The 27,942-nt window shown below is 44.7% G+C and overlaps 1 protein-coding gene across 1 annotated transcript in view; it reads right to left on the bottom strand.

Annotated features, from left to right (window-relative positions):
• YEATS4 (YEATS domain containing 4) overlaps window positions 1–12,780 on the bottom strand; it is a 34,306-nt gene extending 21,526 nt beyond the window's left edge. Inside the window, exons 1-2 of the mRNA XM_004602659.2 lie at window positions 12,137–12,780; window positions 7,956–8,075 (exon numbers count right to left, since the gene is read on the bottom strand). Coding sequence (XP_004602716.1) covers window positions 7,956–8,075; window positions 12,137–12,187 — 171 coding nt within the window. The 5' untranslated portion in view covers window positions 12,188–12,780. The remainder of the gene's footprint in view (window positions 1–7,955; window positions 8,076–12,136) is intronic.
• Window positions 12,781–27,942: the final 15,162 nt, after the last annotated feature.

The following is a 27,942-nucleotide window of genomic DNA, read 5'->3' as shown; positions in this document are numbered from 1 at the left end:
GCGATAGCACAGCAGGCAGGGTGTTTGCCTTGCACACGGCCAACCCAGGTTTGAATACCAGCATCCTATATGGTCCCCTGAGCACCGCCAACGGTAATTCCTGAGTGCAGAGCCAGGAGTAACCCCTGTGCATCACTGGGACCCAAAAAGCAAAAAAAAAAAAAAAAAAAAAAGAAAAGAAAGAAAGAGTTCATGAGAAAATTGAGACACAGCCCTTGTTCATAGATTGGGAGAATTAATATGGTCAAAATTACAATACTCCCCAAAGCACTACACAGATTCAGTATAGTCCCTATAAGAATTCCCATAACAGTTTTCAAAGAAATAGACCAAATAGGGAGAAGCCCCCTCCCCGCCCCCTGCCCGCCGCGGCTCGGGGCTTCTCCTGAAGCCCCTGCCTGGCACCTGTCCGCCGCCGCCGTCGGATCCTGACCAATCTCCGTCCTGCAGGTAAACAGGCAATCCCTTGGAGAGCCTGCCTCAGCGCGGAGAAGCCCCCTCCCCGCCCCCTGCCCGCCGCGGCTCGGGGCTTCTCCTGAAGCCCCTGCCTGGCACCTGTCCGCCGCCGCCGTCGGATCCTGACCAATCTCCATCCTGCAGGTAAACAGGCAATCCCTTGGAGAGCCTGCCTCAGCGCGGAGAAGCCCCCTCCCCGCCCCCTGCCCGCCGCGGCTCGGGGCTTCTCCTGAAGCCCCTGCCTGGCACCTGTCCGCCGCCGCCGTCGGATCCTGACCAATCTCCATTCTGCAGGTAAACAGGCAATCCCTTGGAGAGCCTGCCTCAGCGCGGAGAAGCCCCCCTCCCCACCCCCTGCCCGCCACGGCTCGGGGCTTCTCCTGAAGCCCCTGCCTGGCACCTGTCCGCCGCCGCCGTCGGATCCTGACCAATCCCCACTCGGCTGCTTAGGGGCGTGTCCTCATCTCAGGGGGCGTGGCCTAAAAAGTGGGCGTGGCTTGTTTCCGGAGCGGCCAACGCTAACGCGGCCGCAGTTATTCTTTGCTACCTCAGCTCAATCCGTACTGTGTATTCCTTTGAAAACTCACTTTTGCGATCTCAAACATTTACGCAAAATACCCATTAGCTTAGGCTGACACTATAAAAGCTATCAGTGAATAAGGGAAGTTTAGCACAATCCGAGCCCCTTCTTCCCACAAAAAGGAAGAGGAATAAAGAACTACAAGGTGCCAACTCTGCACTTCCGTGACAATATGAAGAAACAGCGAAAATCCCCTCCACCAAGAGAGGGAGAACAAAAGATACTAGAAACCTCAAAACAGTCTCCCAACATCTACGACCTCTCAGATAAACAATTCAGAGAGGAAATATGGAGGAGAGTCGACCTACTCCAAGCAAATATGGAACACACATCCAATAAATTAAGGGAGGAGATGAATCAAGCGCTGGAACGGTCTACTAAGAAAATACAGGAAGAAATGAGAGCGGAAATGAGAGCAGAAATTTCAAACCTTCGAACCGAAGTCTCACAAATAAAGCAATCGGTAGATGAAATAAAAATCTCACTAGATGCCCTCAACAGCAGAATGACTACAGCCGAAGACAGAATCAGCGAGCTTGAGGATGAGCTGCAGAAAGCTTACAGACAGCAACAAATCATGGCCAAAGACCTCAAAATGGCTATAGAGCGAATCAGAGCCCTGGGGGATGACTTCAAGAGGAACAACATAAGAATCATTGGAGTACCAGAACCACAGGGAAGTAACCCCAATGAAAAAAACATAGTCAAAGACATCATCGCTAAGAAATTCCCAGAGCTGGAGAAGGCAGGCGTCCAGATACAAGAAGTCCGAAGAGTGCCAGCAAAAAGAGACCCAAATAAAAAGACTCCAAGGCATATCATAGTCAGAATGGCGGATGCTGTAGATAGAGACACAATTCTACAAGTAGCAAGGTCAAAGAGGGAAATCACATACAAAGGAGCACCCCTCAGATTTACGGCCGATCTGTCAGAAGAAACCCTCCGAGCCCGAAGACAATGGTGGGACATAGTGAAAAAACTCAACGAAATGAATGCCTCACCAAGAATACTTTATCCGGCTAAACTCTCACTCAAACTCGAAGGAACCATACACTACTTCTCGGATAAACAACAGCTCAGGTCCTTCATAGACTCAAAACCAATCTTGAAAGAAGGTCTAAAGGGGCTACTGTAAGGCAAGGAGGAGCCCCATAAGAACAACAAATCCCACAGAAAGATGACACAAAACCACATCACAATAATCTCTCTCAATGTCAATGGCCTAAATGCACCTATCAAGAGACACAGAGTAGCTAAATGGATCCGGAAATTAAACCCAACATTCTGTTGCCTGCAAGAAACACACCTGAACAAACAGAGTAAACATAGACTCAAAGTCAAAGGATGGAAAACAATCCTCCAAGCAAACAACCCCCTTAAAAAAGCTGGAGTGGCCATCCTGGTATCCGACAACATAGATTTCAGGATGAAAAAGATCAAAAGGGACAGCGAAGGTCATTTTCTGTTTATCAAGGGATATGTACAACAGGAAGAAATCACACTCTTAAACGTATATGCTCCTAACGAACGACCGGCTAAATATTTAAAACGACTCCTAACAGACTTCAAAGAGGACATCACTAACAGCACAATTGTAGTCGGAGACTTCAATACGGCCTTATCACCTCTAGATAGATCCACAAGAACAAAACTCAACAAGGAAACACTGACCCTGAATGAAGAAATTGAAGAGAGAGGCCTAATAGACCTATACAGGGCCTTACACCCCAAAAAGAAAGAATACACATTCTTTTCCAGTGCACATGGAACATTTTCAAAAATAGACCATGTACTGGGCCCCAGAACATACCTCAATCGAATCGGAAAAATAGAAATTGTATCAACCATCTTTTCAGACCACGATGCGCTGAAGATTGAAGCTAACCACCCACAAATACGGAAAATCAAATCAAACACCTGGAAATTAAACAATTCCATGTTGAACAATGAGTGGGTCAAGAAGGAAATCAAGGAAGAAATCAAAAGATACTTAGAAACAAATGAGAATGAAGACACGAGCTACCAAAACCTATGGGACGCAGCTAAAGCCGTGTTAAGGGGAAAATTTATAGCTCTCCAAGCATTCCTCAGGAAGGAAGAAAGGACCCACATAGATAGCTTGACTTCACGACTCAAGACCCTAGAAAAGGACCAGAAAAAGGACCCCAAACCAGACCGAAGGAAAGAAATAATAAAAATTAGAGCAGAAATTAATGACATCGAAACCAAAAAAACAATCCGAAAGATCAATGAAACAAAGAGTTGGTTCTTTGAGAAAATAAATAAGATTGATAAACCGCTAGCAAGTCTCACAAAGAAAGAAAGAGAGAAAACTCTAATAAATCGAATCAGAAATGAAAAGGGGGACATCATAACAGAAACCAGTGAGATTCAAAAGATCATTAGAGACTACTTTGAAAGTCTTTACGCCACAAAAAAGGAGAACCTAAAAGAAATGGATGGATTCCTTGATTCCTACAATCTCCCAACACTGAAGAAGGAAGACCTGGAATACCTGAATAGACCCATCAATGTTAAGGAAATTGAAACGGTAATCAAAAACCTCCCCAAAAACAAAAGCCCAGGCCCAGATGGTTTCACTGGCGAATTCTTCCAAACATTTAAAGAAGACCTATTGCCTGTTTTCCTCAAACTTTTCCAGGAAATTGAAAAAACAGGAACTCTCCCAAACAGTTTCTATGAAGCACATATCTCCCTAATACCAAAAGCAAACAAAGACACCACTAAGAAAGAAAATTACAGACCAATTTCCCTGATGAACACCGATGCGAAGATCCTCAACAAAATACTAGCAAATAGGATCCAACAACTCATCAAAAAGATCATACACCACGACCAAGTGGGATTCATCCCAGGGATGCAAGGATGGTTTAACATTCGGAAATCAATCAACATAATCCAGCATATCAACAAAAGGAAAGATAAAAACCATATGATCATATCAATAGATGCAGAGAAAGCATTTGACAAGATCCAACATCCTTTCATGATGAAAACCCTTGCCAAAATGGGGTTTGGAGGAACTTTCCTCAAGATAGTCGAAGCCATCTATCACAAGCCTACGGCAAGCATTATCCTCAACGGGGAAAAACTAAGGGCCTTTCCTCTGAGATCAGGCACAAGACAAGGATGCCCACTCTCACCACTCCTCTTCAATATAGTACTGGAAGTACTTGCGATAGCTATTAGACAAGAAAAAGAGATTAAGGGCATCCAGATAGGAAGGGAAGAAATCAAACTCTCACTATTTGCAGACGACATGATACTATATCTAGAGAAGCCTAAAACCTCTACTAAGAAACTCTTAGAAACAATAGACTTATACAGTAAAGTTGCAGGCTACAAAATCAATACCCAAAAATCCATGGCCTTCATATATGCAAACAATGAGGCAGAGGAAAGGGACATGAAAAAAGCAATCCCATTCACAATCGTGCCCCAGAAAATCAGGTACCTCGGAATCAGCTTAACCAAGGAAGTAAAAGACCTTTACAAAGAAAACTACATAACGCTACTCCATGAAATCAAAGAGGACATGAGGAAATGGAAACATATACCCTGCTCGTGGATAGGGAGAATCAATGTTGTCAAAATGGCAATACTCCCTAAAGCATTATACAGATTCAATGCGATCCCTATAAATATACCCATGACTTTCTTCAAAGAAATGGATCAAGCAATCCTAAAATTCATATGGAATAACAAACGTCCAAGGATAGCTAAAACAATTCTTGGGAAAAAGATGATGGGAGGCATCACCATCCCCAACCTCAAACTTTACTACAAAGCAGTAACAATTAAAACAGCATGGTACTGGAACAAAGGCAGAGCCGTAGACCAATGGAACAGGGTGGAATATCCCTACACACAACCCCAAATGTATGACCATCTAATCTTTGATAAGGGAGCAAGAGATGTGAAGTGGAGCAAGGAAAGCCTCTTTAACAAATGGTGCTGGCACAACTGGACAACCACATGCAAAAAAATGGGTTTAGACCTTGACCTGACACCATGCACAAAAGTCAGATCAAAATGGATTAAAGACCTCAACATTAGACCACAAACCATAAGGTACATTGAAGACAAGGTCGGCGAAACCCTCCACGATATTGAAGATAAAGGTATCTTCAAAGGTGACACGGAACTAAGCAATCTAGTAAAAACAGAGATCAACAAATGGGACTACATTAAACTAAAAAGCTTCTGCACCGCAAGAGATACAGTGACCAGAATCCAAAGACTATCCACAGAATGGGAAAGGATATTTACACAATACCCATCAGATAAGGGTTTGATATCAATGGTATATAAAGCACTGGTTGAACTCTACAAGAAGAAAACATCCAACCCCATCAAAAAATGGGGCCAAGAAATGAACAGAAACTTTACCAAGGAAGAAATACGAATGGCCAAAAGGCACATGAAAAAGTGCTCTGCATCACTAATCATCAGAGAGATGCAGATCAAAACAACTTTGAGATACCACCTCACACCACAGAGACTAGCACACATCCAAAAGAACAAAAGCAACCGCTGTTGGAGAGGATGTGGGGAGAAAGGGACCCTTCTTCACTGCTGGTGGGAATGCCGACTGGTTCAGCCCTTCTGGAAAACAATTTGGACGACTCTCAAAAAATTAGATATTGAATTCCCATTTGACCCAGCAATACCACTGCTGGGAATATATCCCAGAGAATCAAAAAAGTACAATCGAAACAACATCTGCACATGTATGTTCATCGCAGCACTGTTTACAATAGCCAGAATCTGGAAAAAACCCGAATGCCCCAGAATGGATGACTGGTTGAGGAAACTTTGGTACATCTATACAATGGAATACTATGCAGCTGTTAGAAAAAAGGAGGTCAAGAATTTTGTAGTTAAGTGGATGGGCATGAAAAGTTTCATGCTGAGTGAAATGAGTCAGAAAGAGAGAGACAGACATAGAAAGATTGCACTCATCTATGGTATATAGAATAACAGAGTGGGAGACTAACACCCAAGAACTGTAGAAATAAGTACCAGGAGGTTGACTCCATGGCTTCGAGGCTGGCCTCACGTTCCGGGGAAAGGTCAACTCAGAGAAGCGATCACCAACTACATTGCAGCCGAAGGCCATGTGGGGGAAGGGAGTTGCGGGCTGAATGAGGGCTAGAGACTGAGCACAGCGGCCACTCAACACCTTTGTTGCAAACCACAACAGCTAATTAGAGAGAGAAAGCAGAAGGGAATGCCTTGCCACAGTGGCAGGGTGGGGTGGGGGGGAGATGGGATTGGGGAGGGTGGGAGGGACACTGGGTTTACGGGTGGTGGAGAATGGGCACTGGTGAAGGGATGGGTTCCCAAACTTTGTATGAGGGAAGTGTGAGCACAGAAGTGTATAAATCTGTAACTGTACCCTCACGGTGATTCTCTAATTAAAAATAAATAAATTATGAAAAAAAAAAAAAAAAAAAAAAAAAAGAAATAGACCAAATATTCCTGAAATTTGTATCAAACAACAACACCCCTCCCCCAGGAATAGCTAGAGCAATCCTGGAGGAAAAGATGGGAGGCATCGCCTTCCCCAACCTCAAACTGTACTACAAAGCAGTAGTAATTAAAACAGCATGGTGTTGGAATAAAGACAGACCCGAAGATCAATGGAATAGAATTGAATACCCTGACACAGTTCCTCAAATATATGATCATTTAATTGTTGATAAGGGAGCAAGAAATATGAAGGGGAACAAGGAAAGCCTCTTCAACAAGTGGTGCTGGGAAAACTGGGCAGCTACACATAAAACAAAACAAAAAAATCCTCAGACCTCTATCTAAAGCTATGTCAAAGGTCAGATCAAAATGGATTAAAGACTTCAACATCAGACCTGAATCTATAAGGTACATGGAGGAAAACGTAGGTAAAACCCTCCATGACACTGAAGCTAAAGGCATCTTCACAGATGAAACACCACTGACCAAGCAAGTGGAAGCAAAGACAAACAAATTGGACTATATGAAACATCTGCACCTCAAAAGAAATGCTGAACAAGATACAAAGACAGCCCAAGGAATGGGGGAAAAATTATTTACCCAATATCCATCTGACAAGGGATTAGTATCAAAGATATGTAAGGCATTGGTAGAATTTTACAAGGAAAAAAATTCAACCTCATCAAAAAATGGGGAGAAGAAATGAACAGAAACTTTCTCAGAGAAGGAATACAAATGGACAAAAGGCACATGAAAAAAGTGCTCTACATCATTAATCATCAGGGAGATGCAAATCAAAACAACAATGAGATATCATCTCACCCCACAGAGACTGGCACATGTCCAAAAGAAGAACAAGCAGTGCTGGCAAAGATATGGGGAGAAAGGGACTTTCATTCACTGTTGGGGGAATGACAACTGGTCCAGCCTTCTTGAAAAACAATATGGACAATCCTAAAAAAAATAGAAATTGAGCTCCCATTTGACCCAGCAATTCTGGGAATATACAATGGGGACCCAAAAACACACAACAGAAACACCATCTGCACTTCTATGTTCACTATAGCACTATTTACAAGAGACAAAATCTGGAAACAACCTGTTGAGTGCCCCAGAACAGACAACTGGATAAATGAACTATGGTGCACTCAACAGGAATGGAATACCATGCAGCTGTCAGGGAAAATTAAATCATGAAATCTGCTTATAAATGGATAGATATGGAGAGTATCGTGCTGAGTAAAATGAGTCAGAAGGAGAGGGACAGACATAGAATGACTGAATTCATCTGTAGGAGATTAAAAACAGCATAAGACTAATATCCAAGGCCAGGAAAAACAGGGGCCAGGAGGACTGGTCAATGGTTGGAAGCTTGCCACAAGAGTGTGTTGGAAAAAGGCAGTTAAGATCAAGAACAAGTTCTTACCTCATTTCTATATGGTTTCACATACACTGTCCACTGATGGGTATGCCCATCCTCTTCTCTTTTCTTTCCAAAATAGCGAGCAACATTACCATAGACTATTGGTTTAACAATAGTAACCCCCTAAAAGAAAATTTAAGTACCAATAAATAGTATATCATTACCCAAACTAGCAAAAAAAAAAAATCTCTGAAAGTTTAAGACAACTTAGATTTTGCTTATAATTTGGATTTCTCTGAACAAACCAATTTTAGTCATCTTCATTTCATATTAACACAAATAATTAAACACCAAATTATAATATTCCCACTTTGAAAATGTCTCTAAATCATTATGGAAAGTACTTTGTGAGCTATTTACTTCTCACTCTTCTGTTCATTGTGGGGTTGACACCTTGTGGTACTCAGAGGTAACCCATACGGGCCTTCAACTCGGATTTTATCCCGGGCCCTTTGTGAGATGTTTAAAAGCAACCACAAATAAGGCCAGCAAGATCAGACAAGGGCACCTGCCTTGCACACAGCCGACCTGCATTCCATCTGCAGCATCCCAGAGCCTCCGAGCACTCCGGGACTGATCCCTGAGCAAGGAGCCAGGAGCAAACCTTGCTGACAGCTGGGTGTGGTCCCAAGACAAAACAGCATACACATACACACAAATGGCTCTCAATTTTCAAACTTTAAACGTAGGCTCCAGAAAAATGGCATCAGCTATTACTACTATCACCTGTGATAGTGACCTTAATTTGTTTGTGGCAGTGATTTCCCAAGTATACTGCAAATAACAAGGCAGTTTGGGAGACAATTTTAGATAGAATAAAGGGCAACTATTTCTTATTACATGTGTTATTTGTTTGGGGGCATCAAGTGATGCTCCTGGCTGTGCTCAGGAGTAACTCCTAGTATGTTCTGGGGACTATATTCAGTGTTATAAATTGAATTGAGTTAAATGCATGCTAGGCAAGTATATTAATTCCTGTAACAACCTCTTCAGCCCCTATATTTACTTCCTTTTTTTTTTTTTTTTTTTTTGCTTTTTGGGTCACACCAGGCTATGCTCAGTAGTTACTCCTGGATCTGCACTCAGGAATTACTCCAGGCGGTGCTCAGGGAACCATATGGGATGCCAGGGATGGAACCCAGGTTGGCCTCGTGCAAAGCAAACACCCTCCCCACTGTACTATCACTTCGGGCCCCACCCCACATTTATTTTCATCAGTACAAATAAAACTGTAACTAGTCATCCTAATTACAATTTTAAGACATTAACAGAGAAAGTAGCTTTAAAAAAAAAGATTTTAAGGGCTGGATAGACAGAATAACGGGTAAGACACTTGCCTTGCACATGGCAGACTGAGTTTGAATGACACAGTTCTCACCAGGCATACCCCTGAGCACAGAGCCAAGAGTAAGCCCTGAGCACAACTCTATGTGGTCCCCAAACCCAAATCAATAAACTTAAAGTTAAAAAATTACAGTTAGGTTCAAGTAATGTTAAAGTGGTGGGCCAGAGAGTACAGGGATTAAGGTGTTTGCTTTGAATGTACTCAACACCAGTTCAATCCTTCGCACACATATGGTCTCCCGAGTACCTTCAGGAGCCAGGAGAAAACCCCTAGCACAGCTGGATGTGACCCACAAAACACAAACAAGATAATGTTAAAATGGCAGTTGGAAGAATGAAGCTTATTAAGTACTGGTGGGTGGCATCTTGCTGCATACTCTGTTCTAAATTGGCTTGCATGTTTCTGATTGCATCTGGTAAGTGTAAAGGTCTGTGAGTTTAGGATAGAAAGGAGTAAGAAGTGTAAGTGAAGAGAAAACACGTATGCTACGGGTAAGTTCAATAATGGTGTATCAAGGCTGGAGCACTTACTTGCCCAGCAAGTATTCATACCAGCCAAAGAGAACAAAACACGGTGTACATATACAGAGAGCAAGATAAAGTCAGATGTGTAAAGAGGGGCCAGAGAGATAATATGGCAGGTAAGGGCTTGCCATGCACGTGGCCAACCAACGTTTGATTTCCCACTCCCATTAGGTCCCCCAAAGTCTGCCAGGAATGGTTCCTGAGTGTAATCCTGAGTACCCTGAGTAACTCTGAGCACTGATGAGCCTGGCCCAAAAACCAAAAAAAGAAAAGAATTTCAGCTTATTCAGGGCCAGTGAGATAGTAGTGGGTAGGGCACTTGCCTTGCACATGGCTCACCCAGGTTCAATCCTTGGCACCCCATATGGTTCCCCAGCACCTCCTGGAGTGATTCCTGAGTGCAGAGCCAGGAGTGACCCCTTAGCATCACCAGCTGTGCCACACCCCCCCAAAAAAAAAATTCCATATGTGTAAAGGGTTGAGTTATGTAATCAACAATAGCAAGGGAAAGCAGTGAACATGAGAAACTTTAACTCTTGCCTGGATAATTAACAGTTAAATCAATACCTAATAGTTTAATGATAGTTCAGAAGAAACAATAATCTTAAATTAATTATATATGTGTATTGACACTTCTGTGGCAAGGACAGGTGGAGCATCAGGCTCAAAGCCTGAGGGAATGAAAAGGAAACACTGACAAAGCCAACTTATCTAAGTGCTACTATGTTGCTACATATTTGCAAAGAGTGATCAAAAGGAGTGTCTGGTACAAAAGTATAGAACTGGGTGAAATTTATCTAAATTGAAAAGACAGACTGCACAATCAGCAGCAGCAGGGCGATATAGTATCTAATTTTATGGCCTAATTTATCCCACTTTTAGTAGAAAGGCATTTAAGAACTGTAGGTCAAATCCCAAATCGATAAATAAAAATTTATAAATCCAACATGATAACAAGTAGAGGGTCTTTACTGTCTTTACTCCTTCAGAATCGTTTGTTTGTTTGTTTGTTTGTTTTTGGGCCATACCAGGTGGTGCTCAGGGTTTACTCCTTGCAAGCTGGGGAGACCATCTGGGGTGCCAGGCCTCAAACCCTGATTGGCAGTGTACAAAGTAAACACCCTGCACGTTGTACTATTGCTCCAACACACAAAATCTCATTTTCTCAATTCAAACAGCTCAGGGAAAATGTTTTGGGTACTATTATTTTTCTTGGTTTTGTGGCGTGGATGTAGCCGCACATAGACCAAACAAGCGCTCCAACACTGAGATAGCATAAGACAAGATAGGATGTTAGGAATTTTTACCTGACTATCTTTCCTTCCTTTCACTAAATTTCAGCAGCTTTTGAAATTTTCAGAGGTCTTCCACTGTGCATGCAACATTAAAGAATTGTCTGCTATTTGTATAACTAAAATTACTTTAGAAACAATATGGCATGGACAGAAACTAAACGCGAAGACGAGGGAAAGAGAGTACATTAGTCAGGGCATTTGCCTTGCACAAAGCAAAGCGGGATTTGATCCTGGATAACGGATATGGTCCTCTATGCATCGGTAAGAGAAATCCCTATACACAGAGCCAGGAGTCAGGCCTAAACACTGTCAGGTGCGCCCCCGCAAAAATAAAAAATAAAAATAAAACAAACAAAATGCTTAAATTAGATTCGTGTAAAAACAAACAAAAAATCCTGCGAAATTCAGAACGGAACAGTTGACCTGCCTGAGTCAACTGGGTCGACAGCTGACTCAGTCACCGCGCCTGGCGCTAGGACAGCAGCCGCGACCAACCTGGGTTCGATCCCTGCATCCCGTCTGATCCCCGGAGCATCACTGATGCGGCCCATTGCCCGCTTCTGGATCGGAGCTCGGGGGCTTGGCGCACCCCAGGCACCTGCACGCGTACGTCTGTCCTGTGCTCCGTCTGGGGGCCACTGACGGAGCTAGGGGCGGGGGAGGGGGAGCCCTATGCGGGGCCCTGGTGCTAGGCGAGCGCGGTACCCGCTGTGCGATGGCTCAACCTCCAGCCCAACCCGCCCCGGTTGGGAACCAGGTGCGGGGGTCGCCCGGCACGCAAGTAGCGACTGTCTGCGACTGTGATTGTCTTGGGCGGGGGGCGGGGGGCTCCGGGGAGGGGGATTCTCGGGGCTTTACTCCCGGCGGGGCTCGGGGGACCGTGCGGGGTGTCGGGGCATCCAACGCGGCCCGTCGGGGGGCAAAGGCGAGCGCTCAGGCCCTGCAGGCTCCCGAGACCCTCCCCGCGCGGGCGGCGGGGGCGGGGGTGGGGGGCGGCGACGCCCCGGGCCGGGCACTGACCTTCACTCTCCCGCCGGAGTCAGGCCCAAATTCGGCCATTCTCTTGAACATATTGTCCTACGGAAGAAGCCGCCGCCGCCAGGGAAAGAGACCGCGGCCGGCGCGGTGGCCGCTGCCCTGCGGGGCCCGAGCGGCGGGGTCTGGCCGAGGGGGGCGCGGGGCGCGGGGGCACCGCTGGCTCCTCCCGGCGGCCGCGGACCCGGAAGCCCATTCAGGCCCGCGCGCCCAGCGAACGCGGCGGAAGCGGCGGCGGCGGCGGCACAGTGCGCAGGCGCGGCGGGGCGCGCACGCGCGCTGCGCACGCCCCGCCCCGCGCCGCCGTTTACTGCTTGGGGCGGGGCGGGGGCACCTGTCGGTCCGCGGGGTCCCGGGCGTCTCCGGCGAGCCTGCCTCCCGCCCGGCGCGCTTAGTGGGTCGCGACTGAGGTGATGCTGACTTTGGGAAGCGATGCCCTGTCTTCGCCGACGGGTTCCGTTACTCAGGTTCATGAAATCGGCTGCCGGCGGTGCTCCCCGTGGCCTTCTGCACGCCTGCACCGCTCGTTGCTGTGACCCTGTCCAACGTTCCTTCTCTCCTGGGAGTCTCAGTTGTGATTCCAGACGTCACACTTGACACCACCGTCCCTCCGTTGCCTTTCCGTGGCGCTAAATGGCTGCGCTCACTGGCACGGCGTTGCGTGAAGGGTCTCCCATGTAATTGCTTCAGTTGTCTACCAGAGGTCGTCCTTCTCCTCCTCCTCCTCCTCCTCCTCCTCCTCCTCCTCCTCCTCCTCCCCCCCTTATGCTCAGGCATTACACCTGGCAGGGCTTCTGAGGACCACATGTGTGGTGGATCAAAGTCAGGTGTGTCTTGTACAAGGCCAGCACCCTACCCGCTGTACTTTCTCTCCAGCGCCACCCCCCACCGCCCCGCAACACACACACATACTTTTTTTAGATTTTATTTTATTTTTATTTATTTTTTATATTATTTATTTTATTGAATCACCATGTGGAAAGTTACAACGTTCTCAGGCTTATGTCTCAGTTATACAATGCTCGAACACCCGTCCCTTCACCAGTGCCCATATTCCACCACCAAAAACCCCAGTATGCCTCCCACCCACCCCCAATTTCACTTCATTTTCTCTCTACCTTGATTACATTCCATATTTCAACACAAAACTCACTATTTTTGTTGGAGTTTCCCCCCCCCAAAAAAAAAACCCTACTGAGAAGGAAGCATTTGATAATAAGTTTTCCATTGCTGAGAATGACGAGATAGTGTGGCCACGTGGTTTAGGATTTCTGTATTTTAGTATTTTAGTAATTAAGTCCAGGGAGATTTATGTTAGAAATTGCATCATTTCCCTTTCTGGGCAGCATGGGACAATGTCTTAGTTCACAGTCTAGAGACATGGCTGGAAGCAGTTGCTGGAATCAAAAGTAGTCTAGCTGGCCTCTGGCTCGTAGTCGATCAGCAGCAGAGGGGCCGCACAAAAGTTTGGCCACTTGGGTTGAATCTCTGTGGAGCGCATGCCAGTATCACGCCCCCAGCCGGAGACTGCCCACGCGTCACGCTGTTTCAAGTTCATAAGTCTTTTTTTTTTTTCTCCTTCCCGCGCCACCAAGTTCATACCTGCTTAATAGTCCTCATAATATGGCGGACGCCACGCCGCTTCTCCCCGAAAAGAGAAAAAAAAAAAAACTAGAAAGAAGGATCTTTCCCCTCCTCGGCCGGAGTGGGGCTATGGCTTAGTTCACAGTCTAGAGACATGGCTACAAGCAGTTGCTGGGACCAAAAGTAGTCTAGCTGGCCTCCAGATCGTGGTCGATCAGCAGCAGAGCGGCCGCACAAAAGACACACATACTTTTTTATCATTTAGGATGTTGAGTCCACACCTGGCGGTACTCGGGGGTGCTGGTAGTGATACTTGGGGAACTATGCGCCGGTGTCTGGGACGGAAAGTGGGAGTCAGCGTAATTCGTTCTAACCTTTATTTTCTGTTCCAGCCTCTGTTTTTCCACTTTTCTCTGACTTCAACTTTCTACTCTTTTGGGGTGGGGGTGAGGGTGTCATGAACCCTTTGAGCTTCCTCTTTGCTCACCTCTTTCTTATCAGACATTGCATCGGATTTCACAAGGAAAGCCTTCAGACCTAAGCACAGCTTGCTGACTTTTCTTTCGCTTTTCTTCTGTTCAAGAGAAAAATCTTCCTTTAAAACCAACCCTTCTTCAGCATTCTTGATTTCTTTGTTAACTCCTCAGGATTTTGCCTATGTGGCGGTTCCCATTCTACCCTAACACTGCAAGTGTTTTGCTTTGTCTGATTTTACATGAAAATGGTGTTAAACAAGTTTAAAACTATTGAAAACCAACACATACATCTTTAATCTGCATTTCTACCTCTATTGTGGCTTTCAAAATCAAACTTGACAGTGGCCAACATTTTACTTCTCTCTGCATATGCCCAATAAATTCTTCATCTCAGTTTCCCAGTTATTAACTTATGTCAGTCAAGTTGATGCCTCTTACCCTGAACTCGGCTACCTGAGGGGATTGGACACTGCTATCTCCTGCCTTAGCTGTGGGTTCTCCAAGCTTCTCTCTCGTTCTCTGGCAGCTGGTTTCCAAGTCTTGTCTTTACTCTGGTCTGTGTCCCAATACTGCCTAGCAGGGTTTTTTTTTAATTTATTTATTTTTAATTAGTGAATCACCGTGAGGGTACAGTTACAGATTTATACACTTTTGTGCTTATGCTTCCCTCATACAAAGTTCGGGACCCCATCCCTTCACCAGTGCCCATACTCCACCACCAGTAAACCCAGCATCCCTCCCACCCTCCCCAATCCCATCTCCCCCCACCCACCCCCCGCCACTGTGGCAGGGCATCCCCTTCTGTTCTCTCTCTCTAATTAGCTGTTGAGGTTTGCAATAAAGGTGTTGAGTGGCCACTGTGCTCAGTCTCTAGCCCTCATTCAGCCCGAAACTCCCTTCCCCCGCATGGCCTTCAACTACATTATAGTTGGTGATCCCTTCTCTGAGTTGCCCTTTCCCCAGAATGTGAGGTCAGTCTCCAAGCCATGGAGTCAACCTCCTGGTACTTATTTCTACGATTCTTGGGTGTTAGTCTCCCACTCTGTTATTCTATATGCCATAGATGAGTGCAATCTTTCTATGTCTGTCTCTCTCTTTCTGACTCATTTCACTTAGCATGAAACTTTTCATGCCGATCCACTTGAATACAAAATTCATGACCTCCTTTTTTCTAACAGCTGCATAGTATTCCATTGTATAGATGTACCAAAGTTTCCTCAACCAGTCATCCGTTCTAGGGCATTCGGGTTTTTTCCAGATTCTGGCTATTGTAAACAGTGCTGCAATGAACATACATGTGCAGATGTTATTTCGATTATACTTTTTTGCATCTCTGGGATATATTCCCAGCAGTGGTATTGCTGGGTCAAATGGGAGTTCAACCTCTAGTTTTTTGAGAATCGTCCATATTGTTTTCCAGAAGGGCTGAACCAGTTGGCATTCCCACCAGCAGTGTAGAAGGGTCCCTTTCTCCCCACATCCTCCTCAACAGCGGTTGCTTTTGTTCTTTTGGCTGTGTGCTAGTCTCTGTGGTGTGAGGTGGTATCTCGTGGTTGTTTTGATCTGCATCTCTCTGATGATTAGTGATGTAGAGCACTTTTTCATGTGCCTTTTGGCCATTCATATTTCTTCCTTGGTAAAGTTTCTGTTAATTTCTTCGCCCCATTTTTTAATGGGGTTGAATGTTTTCTTCTTGTAGAGTTCAACCAGTGCTTTATATACCATTGATATCAACCCCTTATCTGATGGGTATTGTGTAAATATCCTTTCCCATTCTGTGGACAGTCTTTGTATTCTGGTCACTGTATCTTTTGCGGTGCAGAAGCTTTTTAGTTTAATGCAGTCCCATTTGTTGATCTCTGTTTTTACTAGATTGTTTAGTTCCGTGTCACCTTTGAAGATGCCTTTATCTTCAATATCGTGGAGGGTTTTGCCGACCTTGTCTTCAATGTACCTTATGGTTTGTGGTCGAATGTTGAGGTCTTTAATCCATTTTGATCTGACTTTTGTGCATGGTGTCAGGTCAAGGTCTAAGCCCATTTTTTTGCATGTGGTTGTCCAGTTGTGCCAGCACCATTTGTTGAAGAGACTTTCCTTGCTCCACTTCACATCTCTTGCTCCCTTATCAAAGATTAGATGATCATACATTTGGGGTTGTGTGTAGGGATATTCCACCCTGTTCCATTGGTCTACGGTTCTGCCTTTGTTCCAGTACCATGCTGTTTTAATTGTTACTGCTTTGTAGTAAAGTTTGAGGTTGGGGATGGTGATGCCTCCCATCGTCTTTTTCCCAAGAATTGTTTTAGCTATCCGTGGGCGTTTGTTGTTCCATATGAATTTTAGGATTGCTTGATCCATTTCTTTGAAGAATGTCATGGGTATACTTATAGAGATCACGTTGAATCTGTATAATGCTTTGGGGAGTATTGCCATTTTGACAACATTGATTCTCCCTATCCACGAGCAGGGTATATGTTTCCATTTCCTCATGTCCTCTTTTATTTCATGGAGTAGCGTTTTATAGTTTTCTTTGAAAAGGTCTTTTACTTCCTTGGTTAAGCTGATTCCGAGGTACTTGATTTTCTGGGGTACGATTGTGAATGGGATTGCTTTTTTCATGTCCCTTTCCTCTGCTTTATTATTTGTATATAGGAAGGCCATGGATTTTTGGGTATTGATTTTGTAGCCTGCAACGTTACTGTATAAGTCTATTGTTTCTAAGAGTTTCTTAGTAGAGGCTTTAGGCTTCTCTAGATATAGTATCATATCGTCTGCAAATAGTGAGAGTTTGATTTCTTCCTTTTCTTTTTTTTTTTTTTTTTTTTTTTTTGCTTTTTGGGTCACACCCAGCAATGCTCAGGGGTTACTCCTGGCTTTGCACTCAGGAATTACTCCTGGCAGTGCTTGGGGGACCATATGGGATGCCGGGGATCGAACCCAGGTCGGCCGCGTGCAAGGCAAACGCCCTACCCGCTGTGCTATCGCTCCGGCCCCTGATTTCTTCCTTTTCTATCTGGATGCCCTTAATCTCTTTTTCTTGTCTAATAGCTATCGCAAGTACTTCCAGTACTATACTGAAGAGAAGTGGTGAGAGCGGGCATCCTTGTCTTGTACCTGATCTTAGAGGAAAGGCCCTTAGTTTTTCCCCGTTGAGGATAATGTTTGCTGTAGGCTTGTGGTAGATGGCTTCGACTATCTTGAGGAAAGTTCCTCCAAACCCCATTTTGGTGAGGGTTTTCATCATGAAAGGATGTTGGACCTTGTCAAATGCTTTCTCTGCATCTACTGATATGATCATATGGTTTTTATCTTTACTTTTGTTGATATGATGGATTATGTTGATTGATTTCCGAATGTTAAACCATCCTTGCATCCCCGGAATGAATCCCACTTGGTCATGATGTATGATCTTTTTGATGAGTTGTTGGATCTTATTTGCTAATATTTTGTTGAGAATCTTCGCATCGGTGTTCATCAGGGATATTGGTCTGTAATTTTCTTTCTTAGTGGTGTCTTTGTTTGCTTTTGGTATTAGGGAGATGTATGCTTCATAGAAACTGTTTGGGAGAGTTCCTTTTTTTTCAATTTCCTGAAAAAGTTTGAGGAGAACTGGCAATAGGTCTTCCTGAAATGTTTGGAAGAATTCACTGGTGAAACCATCTGGGCCTGGGCTTTTGTTTTGGGGGAGATGTTTGATTACAGTTTCAATTTCCTTAACATTGATGGGTCTATTCAGGTATTCCAAGTCTTCTTTGTTCAGTCTTGGGAGTTTGTAGGAGTCCAGGAATTCATCCATTTCTTTTAGGTTATCCTGTTTTGTGGCGTATAGGCCTTCAAAGTAGTCTCTAATGATCTTTTGTATCTCAATGGTTTCTGTCATGATGTCCCCCTTTTCAATTCTGATTCGGTTTATTAGGGCTCTCTCTTTCTTTCTTTGTGAGTCTTGTTAGCGGTTTATCAATCTTATTTATTTTCTCGAAGAACTGGCTCTTTGTTTCATTGATCTTTCGGATTGTTTTTTTGGTTTCGATGTCGTTAATTTCTGCTCTAATTTTTATTATTTCTTTCCTTCGGTTTGGTTTGGGTTCCTTTTTCTGGTCCTTTTCTAAGGTCTTGAGTCGTGAAGTCAAGCTATCTATGTGGGCCCTTTCTTCCTTCCTGAGGAATGCTTGGAGAGCTATAAATTTTACCCTTAACACCTGCCTAGCAGGTTTTAACACTTACATACTATATAAACAATGCCTGCTTTGACATTGTGTGCCAGTTACATTCGGTAGTAGCTGCAGGAAGTGCGGTGTTGGCAAGGATTTTGAGAACAGATCCAAAAGGAAGAAATGCACACCTTAAAATATAGTAACTTTTCCTTTTGTTTTTGCCCTTAAATTTTTTTTTTTTTTGCTTTTTTAAAAAAAATTTATTAGTGAATCACTGTGAGGTACAGTTACAGACTTACAAACTTTTGTGCTTGCATTTCAATTATACCAGGAGAAATATGTAGAAGGATACACATTAAGATGTTCACTTTGGTGGTGAAAAAGGTTACCAAGTTGAAAAGAGTAAAAATAAAAAAAATAAGTAAGATAGGTTACCAAGTGATTTATTTACCTTGTGGGAATGCTACTAAGATGAAAAGCCAGCAAAGCAAATACATGAGAAAGAAAAATATAAGAAAGCTCATTGTAATCTTCATCTGTCAGAAAGTCCTTTCCCACAGTATTTTTTTCTGTTTTTCAAATGTTGCACGAGCTTTATCCGTTGTAAACATTTTATTTTTTTTTATTTTTTTAATTTATTTATTTTTAATTAGAGAATCACCGTGAGGGTACAGTTACAGATTTATATACTTTTGTGCTTATACTTCCCTCATACAAAGTTTGGAACCCATCCCTTCACCAGTGCCCATTCTCCACCACCCGTAAACCCAGTGTCCCTCCCACCCTCCCCAATCCCATCTCCCCCCCACCCCACCCTGCCACTGTGGCAAGGCATTCTCTTCTGTTTTCTCTCTCTAATTAGCTGTTGTGGTTTGCAATAAAGGTGTTGAGTGGCCGCTGTGCTCAGTCTCTAGCCCTCATTCAGCCCGCAACTCCCTTCCCCCACATGGCCTTCGACTACAATGTAGTTGGTGATCGCTTCTCTGAGTTGCCCTTTCCCCGGAACGTGAGGCCAGCCTCGAAGCCATGGAGTCAACCTCCTGGTACTTATTTCTACAGTTCTTGAGTGTTAGTCTCTCACTCTGTTATTCTATATACCATAGATGAGTGCAATCTTTCTATGTCTGTCTCTCTCTTTCTGACTCATTTCACTCAGCATGAAACTTTTCATGCCCATCCACTTGACTACAAAATTCTTGACCTCCTTTTTTCTAACAGCTGCATAGTATTCCATTGTATAGATGTACCAAAGTTTCCTCAACCAGTCATCCGTTCTGGGGCATTCGGGTTTTTTCCAGATTCTGGCTATTGTAAACAGTGCTGCGATGAACATACATGTACAGATGTTGTTTCGATTGTACTTTTTTGCCTCTCTGGGATATATTCCCAGCAGTGGTATTGCTGGGTCAAATGGGAATTCAATATCTAATTTTTTGAGAGTCGTCCAAATTGTTTTCCAGAAGTTGCCCTTAAATTTTTTGTTCTTAAAAAAAGTTGTGTATACCCATTTGGAAAATTTTGCCAATAGTAAACAGACTTCTTTACATTCTTCTTACCATGTTATATGTGTATTTGCAAAATCAGTTTGCAAAATTGAAAAATGTGTACTTACTATGTTAAATGTGAATTTGTACTGTTACATGTATGCACATTTTAAATTTATTAAAATTTTTGTGTGTCAGACATTGCTTAACAAATATATATATTTTTGTCGACAGCATATTGTATAATAGGGGTCACAAAAAGTTTCCTAATTGGGGGCCAGAGATTTAGTACAATTGGTAGGGCACTTACCTTGGCACGTCCCCAGCCCGAGTTTGATTCATGGCACCACATACAGTTCCCTAAGTTTGCCATAAGAGAACCCTGATTACAGAGCCAGGAATAAGCCATGAGTACTGCTGGGTGTAGCCCCAAAACAAAAACAACAAAACAAAAAAATTTCCAGCTGTGCATTACACTGTAAATTTGCCATCTTCTGAACTTGGGATATGTAATACCTCCTTTTACTTCATGAGGCTCTATCTCTGGAGATACTTGCATTCTCTCTTGTGTCTGTTTATTCTCCCCTTTAATAAAATAAGAGTATCTTGCCCACACGGCAGAGCCTGGCAAGCTACCCATGGCGTATTCGATATGCCAAAAACAGTAACAACAAGTCTCACAATGGAGACGTTACGGGTGCCCACTCGAGCAAATCAATGAACAATGGGATGACAGTGATACAGTGATACAGTGCTACTATAGATGAATACACTATGATGGAGTCATCAGGGTAATATGAGTATCTCAGTCTCATAGAAAAAAGAAGTGAAAAGATGTTAAATACTGGGACCAGCTCACCCAGCTCAGTCGAGAGGTCCGACTTCTTGCCAAGATGAAGGCTCTCCTTGTTCTGGGGCTTGTCCTCCTGTGTGTCACTGTCCAGGGCAAGGTCTTTGAACGGTGTGATCTGGCCAGGACTCTGAAAAGACTCGGAATGGATGGCTACCGGGGAGTCAGCCTGGCAAACTGTAAGTCAAACTCTACTTCATAAGACGTCCAGCGAGTAGGCCAGGTGTGGAAGAGAGAATGGATAATGAGGAAGGGGTTTGGAGAAACGTACTTGGAAAGGGGTTTCTTTAGTCTTGCCATGTTTTATGGGTGGCGGGGCACATCTGTAGGTGCACATCTGTAGTGTTCTTAGTCCACTAATGAACATTGTGGTTAGCAATCCTTGTTTATTTGTTGCCCAGTGAACAGAGGGAAGAGGAGATTCTAGCAAACAAAGCTGTTTTTCATGGGGTCACTGAAGTCAGTGAGGGGTGGAGGGCTCCCAAGAGTGCTCAGTGCTCAGGAGACCTAGGCCCCCCCCCCCCCAGCAGTTCTCAGTTAGCCAGGCTGGTGGTTCAGTATAAGGGCTCAAGGATGCGATGTTCCTTGGACTCTGCAGTGCTGGGAATACCCGGGCCAACCTTGGCAGTGCTGGGAACCAACCGAGCTGTGCCTGGCAATGCTGGCAGGCCACGTGGTGCCACAGCTGAATCCAGCTTCCCCCTACATTCAGAGAATTTTTATTCTTTGCTTAAAATATACTCTATCTTTACAGTGAAATAACACTTGATTAAATGAAACTAAGCAAATATATAAAAATGCATGCAGAAATTTTAGAGAAAAAAAATGAACACGTATCACTGCTTACTCCCCAAACTCCTTTAAAATAAGTAAATAACTTTCCAAGAAGGAACCCATCTAAGATGAATGGGGAGAATGGCAGAATGGCTGAATCAGCCTTGAAATCTGGACTGCAAGTGGCGGGTAGAGTAGGATAATTCTGAGATCTGAGCAGTTAGTTAGAGCTATAAACTTCCCAATTTACAACCAGAAATCTTACAAGAATTTATGGTTGGAGTCGACGGGGCCAACCCTGATTTGATCCCCTGCACTATATATGTTCCCTGAGCACTGCCAGAATAGGTTCTGAGCACTTCTGGCTGTGTCTTCCCTCCTTAAATTTTTTTTTGTGTGTGTATGTGGGGAATCTTTGGAAATAAGAGGAGGGAGGAAGGAGAGAAGAGCTAGCGAAAAGAATAGTTTGAGAATCTGTTCAGGAAAAATTAAGATTCATCCAACCAGGGGGCTGGAGCGAGAGCACAGTGGAGAGGGCGTTTGCCTTGCACTCGGCTGACCCGGGTTCAAATCCCAGCATCCCATATGGTCCCCCGAGTGCCACCAGGAGTAATTCGTGAGAGCAGAGCCAGGAGGAACCCCTGTGCATGGCCGGGTGTGACCCAAAAAGCAAAAAAAAATAATAATAAATCAAGATTCATCCAACCAAGCAAATGACCTTTGTATACCGCCCAGGGGTAAAACAAGGCTAAAACAGGGGCCTGAGCTTGAAAACCAGCAGACAAAAGTTGAGGGAGGAATAACTACTCGGTTAGCCAAGCACAAGGCCTCCCATGTGCTGAACGCTTCATCCCTCACCTCCTAAACTTGGCTACCAGGCTATTGTTTCCATCAGAGAATAGGGAGAAACTTCACTGACAGCTCAGAGGAGAGACCGAAAGATCTTTGATTAAATATACTTGACCCGGCCTGATCATCCTTCAGTGCATGAGAGTCAAATCCACACAGGTCCTGGAAACCTCATGTTTTGTTTTCCACTCCTGAATTAAATAGATAAACAAGGATGACAAAATAATTATGAGCACTTCTGTTGTTATGAATGATACAATTCAAAATGAACAAGTAGAAAAATGGCAGAATAGAGGAAACAAATTTCTCTTACAAACTATTACCACTTATTACCATATTTCAATAAATAAAATTTAAAAATACAAAAAAAGAGAAAGAACTTCTAGAGGACAAAAAAAGAGTTCTTGGAAATTGAAATATTACAGTAGAATTGAGGGGGCAGGGTGTGGATCCCCAAAAAAACAATTGGCAGAAAGTAACAAAGAAGCACATACCCATCCAAGTAGAGTAAAAGTCAAAGAGACAAAAATAGGACAGAAGAGATAAGATCTTTTTGCTTTTTCAGCTGCCAAAACAAAAGACCACAGATTGGACAGTTTAAACCAGTGTTTCTCAACCTTTTGTTGACGTGGTCCCCTTTGACTTTGTTTCCTTCCCCTGTCCTCTGTCCGCCAGTTCAGCCCCTTGGCTTGATGCCGTGGACCCCCAATTATGTGAGTTCCGCTAGGGCTCCCTTTGAATATACCAGGGCCCGCATGCCCCTGGTTGAGGAACACTGGTTTGAACAGCAGAATCTTGTTTTCCTCTGATGTGGGGTAACTCTGAGCCCGAGACCAAGATGTCGTCAGGTTGGCTTTCTCCCAGCCCTTTCTCCTGGCTTGCAGGCCCCTGTTTCTGGGAGCTGTGCAGAGGCTTTCCTGGTGCTTTCCTGGTACGCCTCCTCCTCTCCCACTTTTCTTCCTGACGCAGGGGATCCAAGCCAGCATCTCACACGTGTGCTGCTACTACAAGCACCACACGCACCGCTGGGCTCCATCCGCAGCCTAGCTCTTCCTCTTCTTACAGGACACGGGTCTGCCGGACAAGGCCCCACCTAAAGGCCTCGATTACCCTCCTCCTTTGAAGGCCCAGATAGGGATAAGGACTTCACCATGGGGCTGGAGTGTTTGCCTTGCACACGGCCAACCCGGGTTCGATTCCCAGCATCCCATATGGTCCCCCGAGCAACACCAGGAGTGATTCCTGAGTGCAGAGTCAGGAGTAACCCGTCAGTGCCAGGCATGACCCAAAAAGAAAAAAAAAAATTGGGCGAGAGGAACCAGAGAGATAGCAAAATGGACGGGAGACTTTTCATGCGGGAGGCCCAGGTTCAAGCCCTGGCCCCACAAGTCCCCCATCATGGCCAGGAACAACACTGGGTACCAAACCAGGAGCAGCCCCTAAGCACCACTGGACTTGCGCCCCCCCCCCACACACACACAAGAAAAAAGACAAAAAGAATTTTTAAAAGGTACAATTCAATCTAGGAATTTCAAAAAGGAAAAGCCAAAGAAAATGTAAAGACAAAAGTAAATAAATGATGAAATGACAAATGACTGAAGAAAGCTTTCCTTTCGGGGGAGACATATCCAGCAGTGCTCAGGATACGTGTTTGGGGAACCATGCAGAGCCTGAGGTGCAGGGGATCAAGCCCCAGGCGCTACTTGTAAAGCACAGGCTACAGCCCTTTGACCTCCCCAGCTCCAGTTTTCCACTGTTCTTGTCAGAGCTGTCCTGGAATCGCGAAACTGAAGGTGGCGCTGGTGCTGCCGTCCTCTGCTGCTCTCCCACGGCCGACCTCTGCATTACACCCCCAGAGACCTGGAAGCCAACCCTGGAATGAAACCCCCGACTGGTGTGTTGGAACCATGTGTTTTTGAGGAGTAAGGGAAAGATCTTAGAATGCTCACCACTCAGAATATGTTAAGTAATGAGAAAGGAGATTTTCTCGGTCGCTTATGTAGAAGCTTTAGCCCTCCATTATCAGGACAGTGGCCCAGCCCCGTATATGACTGGGAGATGACATTGGGAGGATGACGGCCTAGACTCGGGGAAAGGGGCAGCCAACAAGGATCAGGCTAGGTGAACAGCATCTATCCCATGGCATGGCATGCTTGGAGACTGGTTATGTGCAGGGAAATGGAACATACAATTTATGTATTAATATATAATAATAATTAATATATATGTATACAAATATACATATATTAAGACTACTCTGGAGGGGCGGCAGCTGGGGGAGGAGGTCTGGCCATATCTGGAGGTGCTCAGGGACCGTGTGTATGGTACCAGATTGAAGAGGGTCAGCTACATGCAAGGCGAGCACCCTACCTGTAGTATCACTCTGGCCCCTCATATAAGACTATTAAGGAGGGGCTGGAGCGATAGCACAGCAGGTAGGGCGTTTGCCTTGCATGCGGCTGACCCAGATTCGACCCCCAGCATCCCATATGGTCCCCCGAGCAACGCCAGGAGTAATTCTTGAGTGCAGAACCATGAGTAACCCCTGAGCATCAATGGGTGTGGCCCAAAAAGCCAAAAATAAAATAAAATAAAATAAAATAAAATAAAATAAAAGAATAAAATACAGGCAGCAACGGGATGTGCGCAAGATCTTGGTATGGGGGCATTACCGGCTCTGCTCTCCGCCGAGATGTGACCCCAGTGGCCGCACGTGTGTGGCCTCTCCGTTGCTGGATGACCATGATCCTGGAGGCCAGCTAAACTACTTTTGGAACCAGAAGCTTCTTGCAGAAATGTCTCTAGACTGTGAACTAAGCCACGGTCCCATCCCGCCCCAGAAGGGGAAAGGTTTTTCTCTCTCGGCTTTTCCTTTCCAGCGGGGGGGGGGGGGGGCGGGGGGGAAGACAGGGGAGGGGGAGAGGGGAGGCATGGCAACCGCTATATTATAAGGACCACTAAAGAGAGGTAGGAGCTTGCAATGATGTAATTTCTGGCAGAAATTTCCCTGGACTTAGTTACTAAAATACTAAAATGCAGAAATCCAAAACCTATCTCATATCTCTTCATTCTCAGCAATGGAAAACAAATTATCAAATGCTTCTTTTTCAGCAGGCCTGAATTTGGGGGGAAACTCCAAACAATAGTTTTTTTGTGGAAATTTTGAATGTAATCAAAGTAAAGAGAAAGTAAAGTGAAAATTATCAGCTACACAGGTGGGGGGGTGGGAGGGGCGGTATAATGGGGTTCTTGGTGGTGGAATATATGCACTGGTGAAGGGATGTTCAATCATTGTATAACTGAGACTTAAGCCTGAATGCTTTGCAACTTTTCCACATGGTGATTCAATAGAAAAAAAAAAAAAGAATAAAATACAGTGGTCAGGGCCAGGGATGTGCTCAGTAGTAGAGCACTTGCCTTGCATGTGTGAGACCCTGGATTTAATTTCCATAAATTATCTGCTATGATGAATCAGGGCTCTTTGGAGAAATGACTGATTCCACAGTCAGTACAAAAAAAGAATAGGTGGGCCCAAGAACATCTTGTATCAGAAAACAAGAGCTCTAATCATGATGAGAACATGTCAAAATGACCCAGAAGCTAGCTTGCAGGGGAGCTGCTCTCCAAATCACAGGCATTGTGTTCATCAAAAGAGATGATAGTACAAAATCACTGAGCTTTGAATGAAATAGGAAGCCATCCACTGTAGTGATATAATACATGCACAAATTATGCAGGCTCCTCTCCCAAATGCTTTATACCTGGGCAGACATTACTGTAATATTTGGTCAAACGAAAAATCACTAGCAGTAGAACTGTCAAAAACTGCTTGTCAGGGCTAAAGTGACAGTACAGAGGGTAAGGCGTTTGCCTTGCACGTGGCCGACTCAGGTTCGATTCCCAGCATCCCATATGGTCCCCTGAGCACCGCCAGGAGTAATTCCTGAGTGCAGAGCCAGGAGTAACCCCTGTGCATCACCAGGTATGACCCAAAAAGAAAAAAAAAACAAACAACAAACCTGCTTGTCTCCTGAGAGGTGACAGCAAGAAGGCAGAGCCTCGCTTCCATGCATTCCGAGTCAATCAGCCCCCACAGATCAGGAAATCCCTGGGTGACCCTTAGGATTGTGAGGCAGTACTCATCTCTGGCCTTCAAAGTGTGTAAGTTGTAAAAGCCAAGAACAACCCTGAAGAAATTATCCCGATGGAAGGACACTAAAGCAGGGCAGCCAAATGCAATGCCAGAGTCTGAATTCATTTTTTAAATTATTTTTTTACTAAGGTACCATGATTTAAAAAGTAAATTAGGTTTTCTATTCCGAAGAACTAATGGGACAGTTGATAAAACTGAGTGGCATCTGAAGATTAGGTAGTAATGTGTCTGTGCAACTTCCTGATTTGTATAATATTTAGAGGATATATAGAAACTACTCATGGAAGGATTCTATGTTTTTTCCCCTGATTGGCAATTTACTTTCAAAGTGCTGGGGGGAAGGGTGTGGATAACTGTTGCACTTTATTTAGAAAGACTGGAAAATTTGAAATTATTTCACCATCTCTAGATGTGGGGAAGGAGGCCCAGAGTCACTGCAAAGGTACTTGTTTTGCAAACATCAAGCCCTGAGTTTGATCCCCAACGCTGCCCACGTGTGCAGGAGCCGTTCTGTCAGCCCTAGTATCTGGGCCCCCAGCACCATAAGACACTGCTGGTTTCTGGGGCACAACAGGTGTGTGCACACACTGCAACTCTATTGTGCTACCACCAGCAAGCTTCAGGGCTGGAAGATGTTTAGACCCTACAGTGACCCATGGTGTACACTACAGAAAGTGCCTGAGCACCACCACTAAAGAAGTTCAGACCCCGGCGTGCTTGTGTGCAAGCATCATAACTAAATCGGCAACCCCCCCCCACTCTCTCTCTCTCTCTCTCTCTCTCTCTCTCTCTCTCTCTCTCTCTCTCTCTCTCTCTCTCTCTCTCTCTCTCGCTCTGTGTGTGTGTGTGTGTGTGTGTGTGTGTGTGTGTGAGGACCAACATTGATTGTTGGGTTCCCCACAACTGCCACAACCAAATGTGGGGGCATCATTGCCAAACATGTGTGACCCCATCTCTGTTACAAGAGCAGCAGGGGAGAAGGAGAAAAGAAGTGGGGAGGGGCCGGAGTGATAGTATAGCAGGTAGGGCGTTTGCCTTGCACTCGAATGACCCGGGTTCAATTCTCAGCATCCCATATGGTCCCCTGAGCACCGCCAGGAGTAATTCCTGAATGCAAAGCCAGGAGGTAACCCTTGTGCATTGCCGGGTGTGACCCAAAAAGAAAAAAAAAATAAGTGAGGAAATGAATGGTTTCCTTTGGAAGTTATATTTCAGCAAGATACCATAAGCAAGGAAAATACAGTCAATCTGTAGTCCTAGACTCTCCCCAGTTTGAAATGAAAACGCAGAGAAAGAACGTGCCAGGGGCAATAAGGGAGGCAGGTTATGGAAGAGGAGAAGCCAACACAGAGAGAAAAGGGGCACTTTGTCAAAAGTGCTGAGAGACCAAGCAAGATGAACCTCGAATGGGTGATCCCCGGAGTGGGCTCCAGGGAGGGACGGGAGAAGTCTCGGCGTTGGCCGAGA

The sequence above is a fragment of the Sorex araneus genome, chromosome 10 (assembly GCF_027595985.1).
Source record: "Sorex araneus isolate mSorAra2 chromosome 10, mSorAra2.pri, whole genome shotgun sequence".
NCBI classification, from domain to species: domain Eukaryota; kingdom Metazoa; phylum Chordata; class Mammalia; order Eulipotyphla; family Soricidae; genus Sorex; species Sorex araneus.
This window is presented reverse-complemented; position numbering and strand designations above follow the sequence as displayed.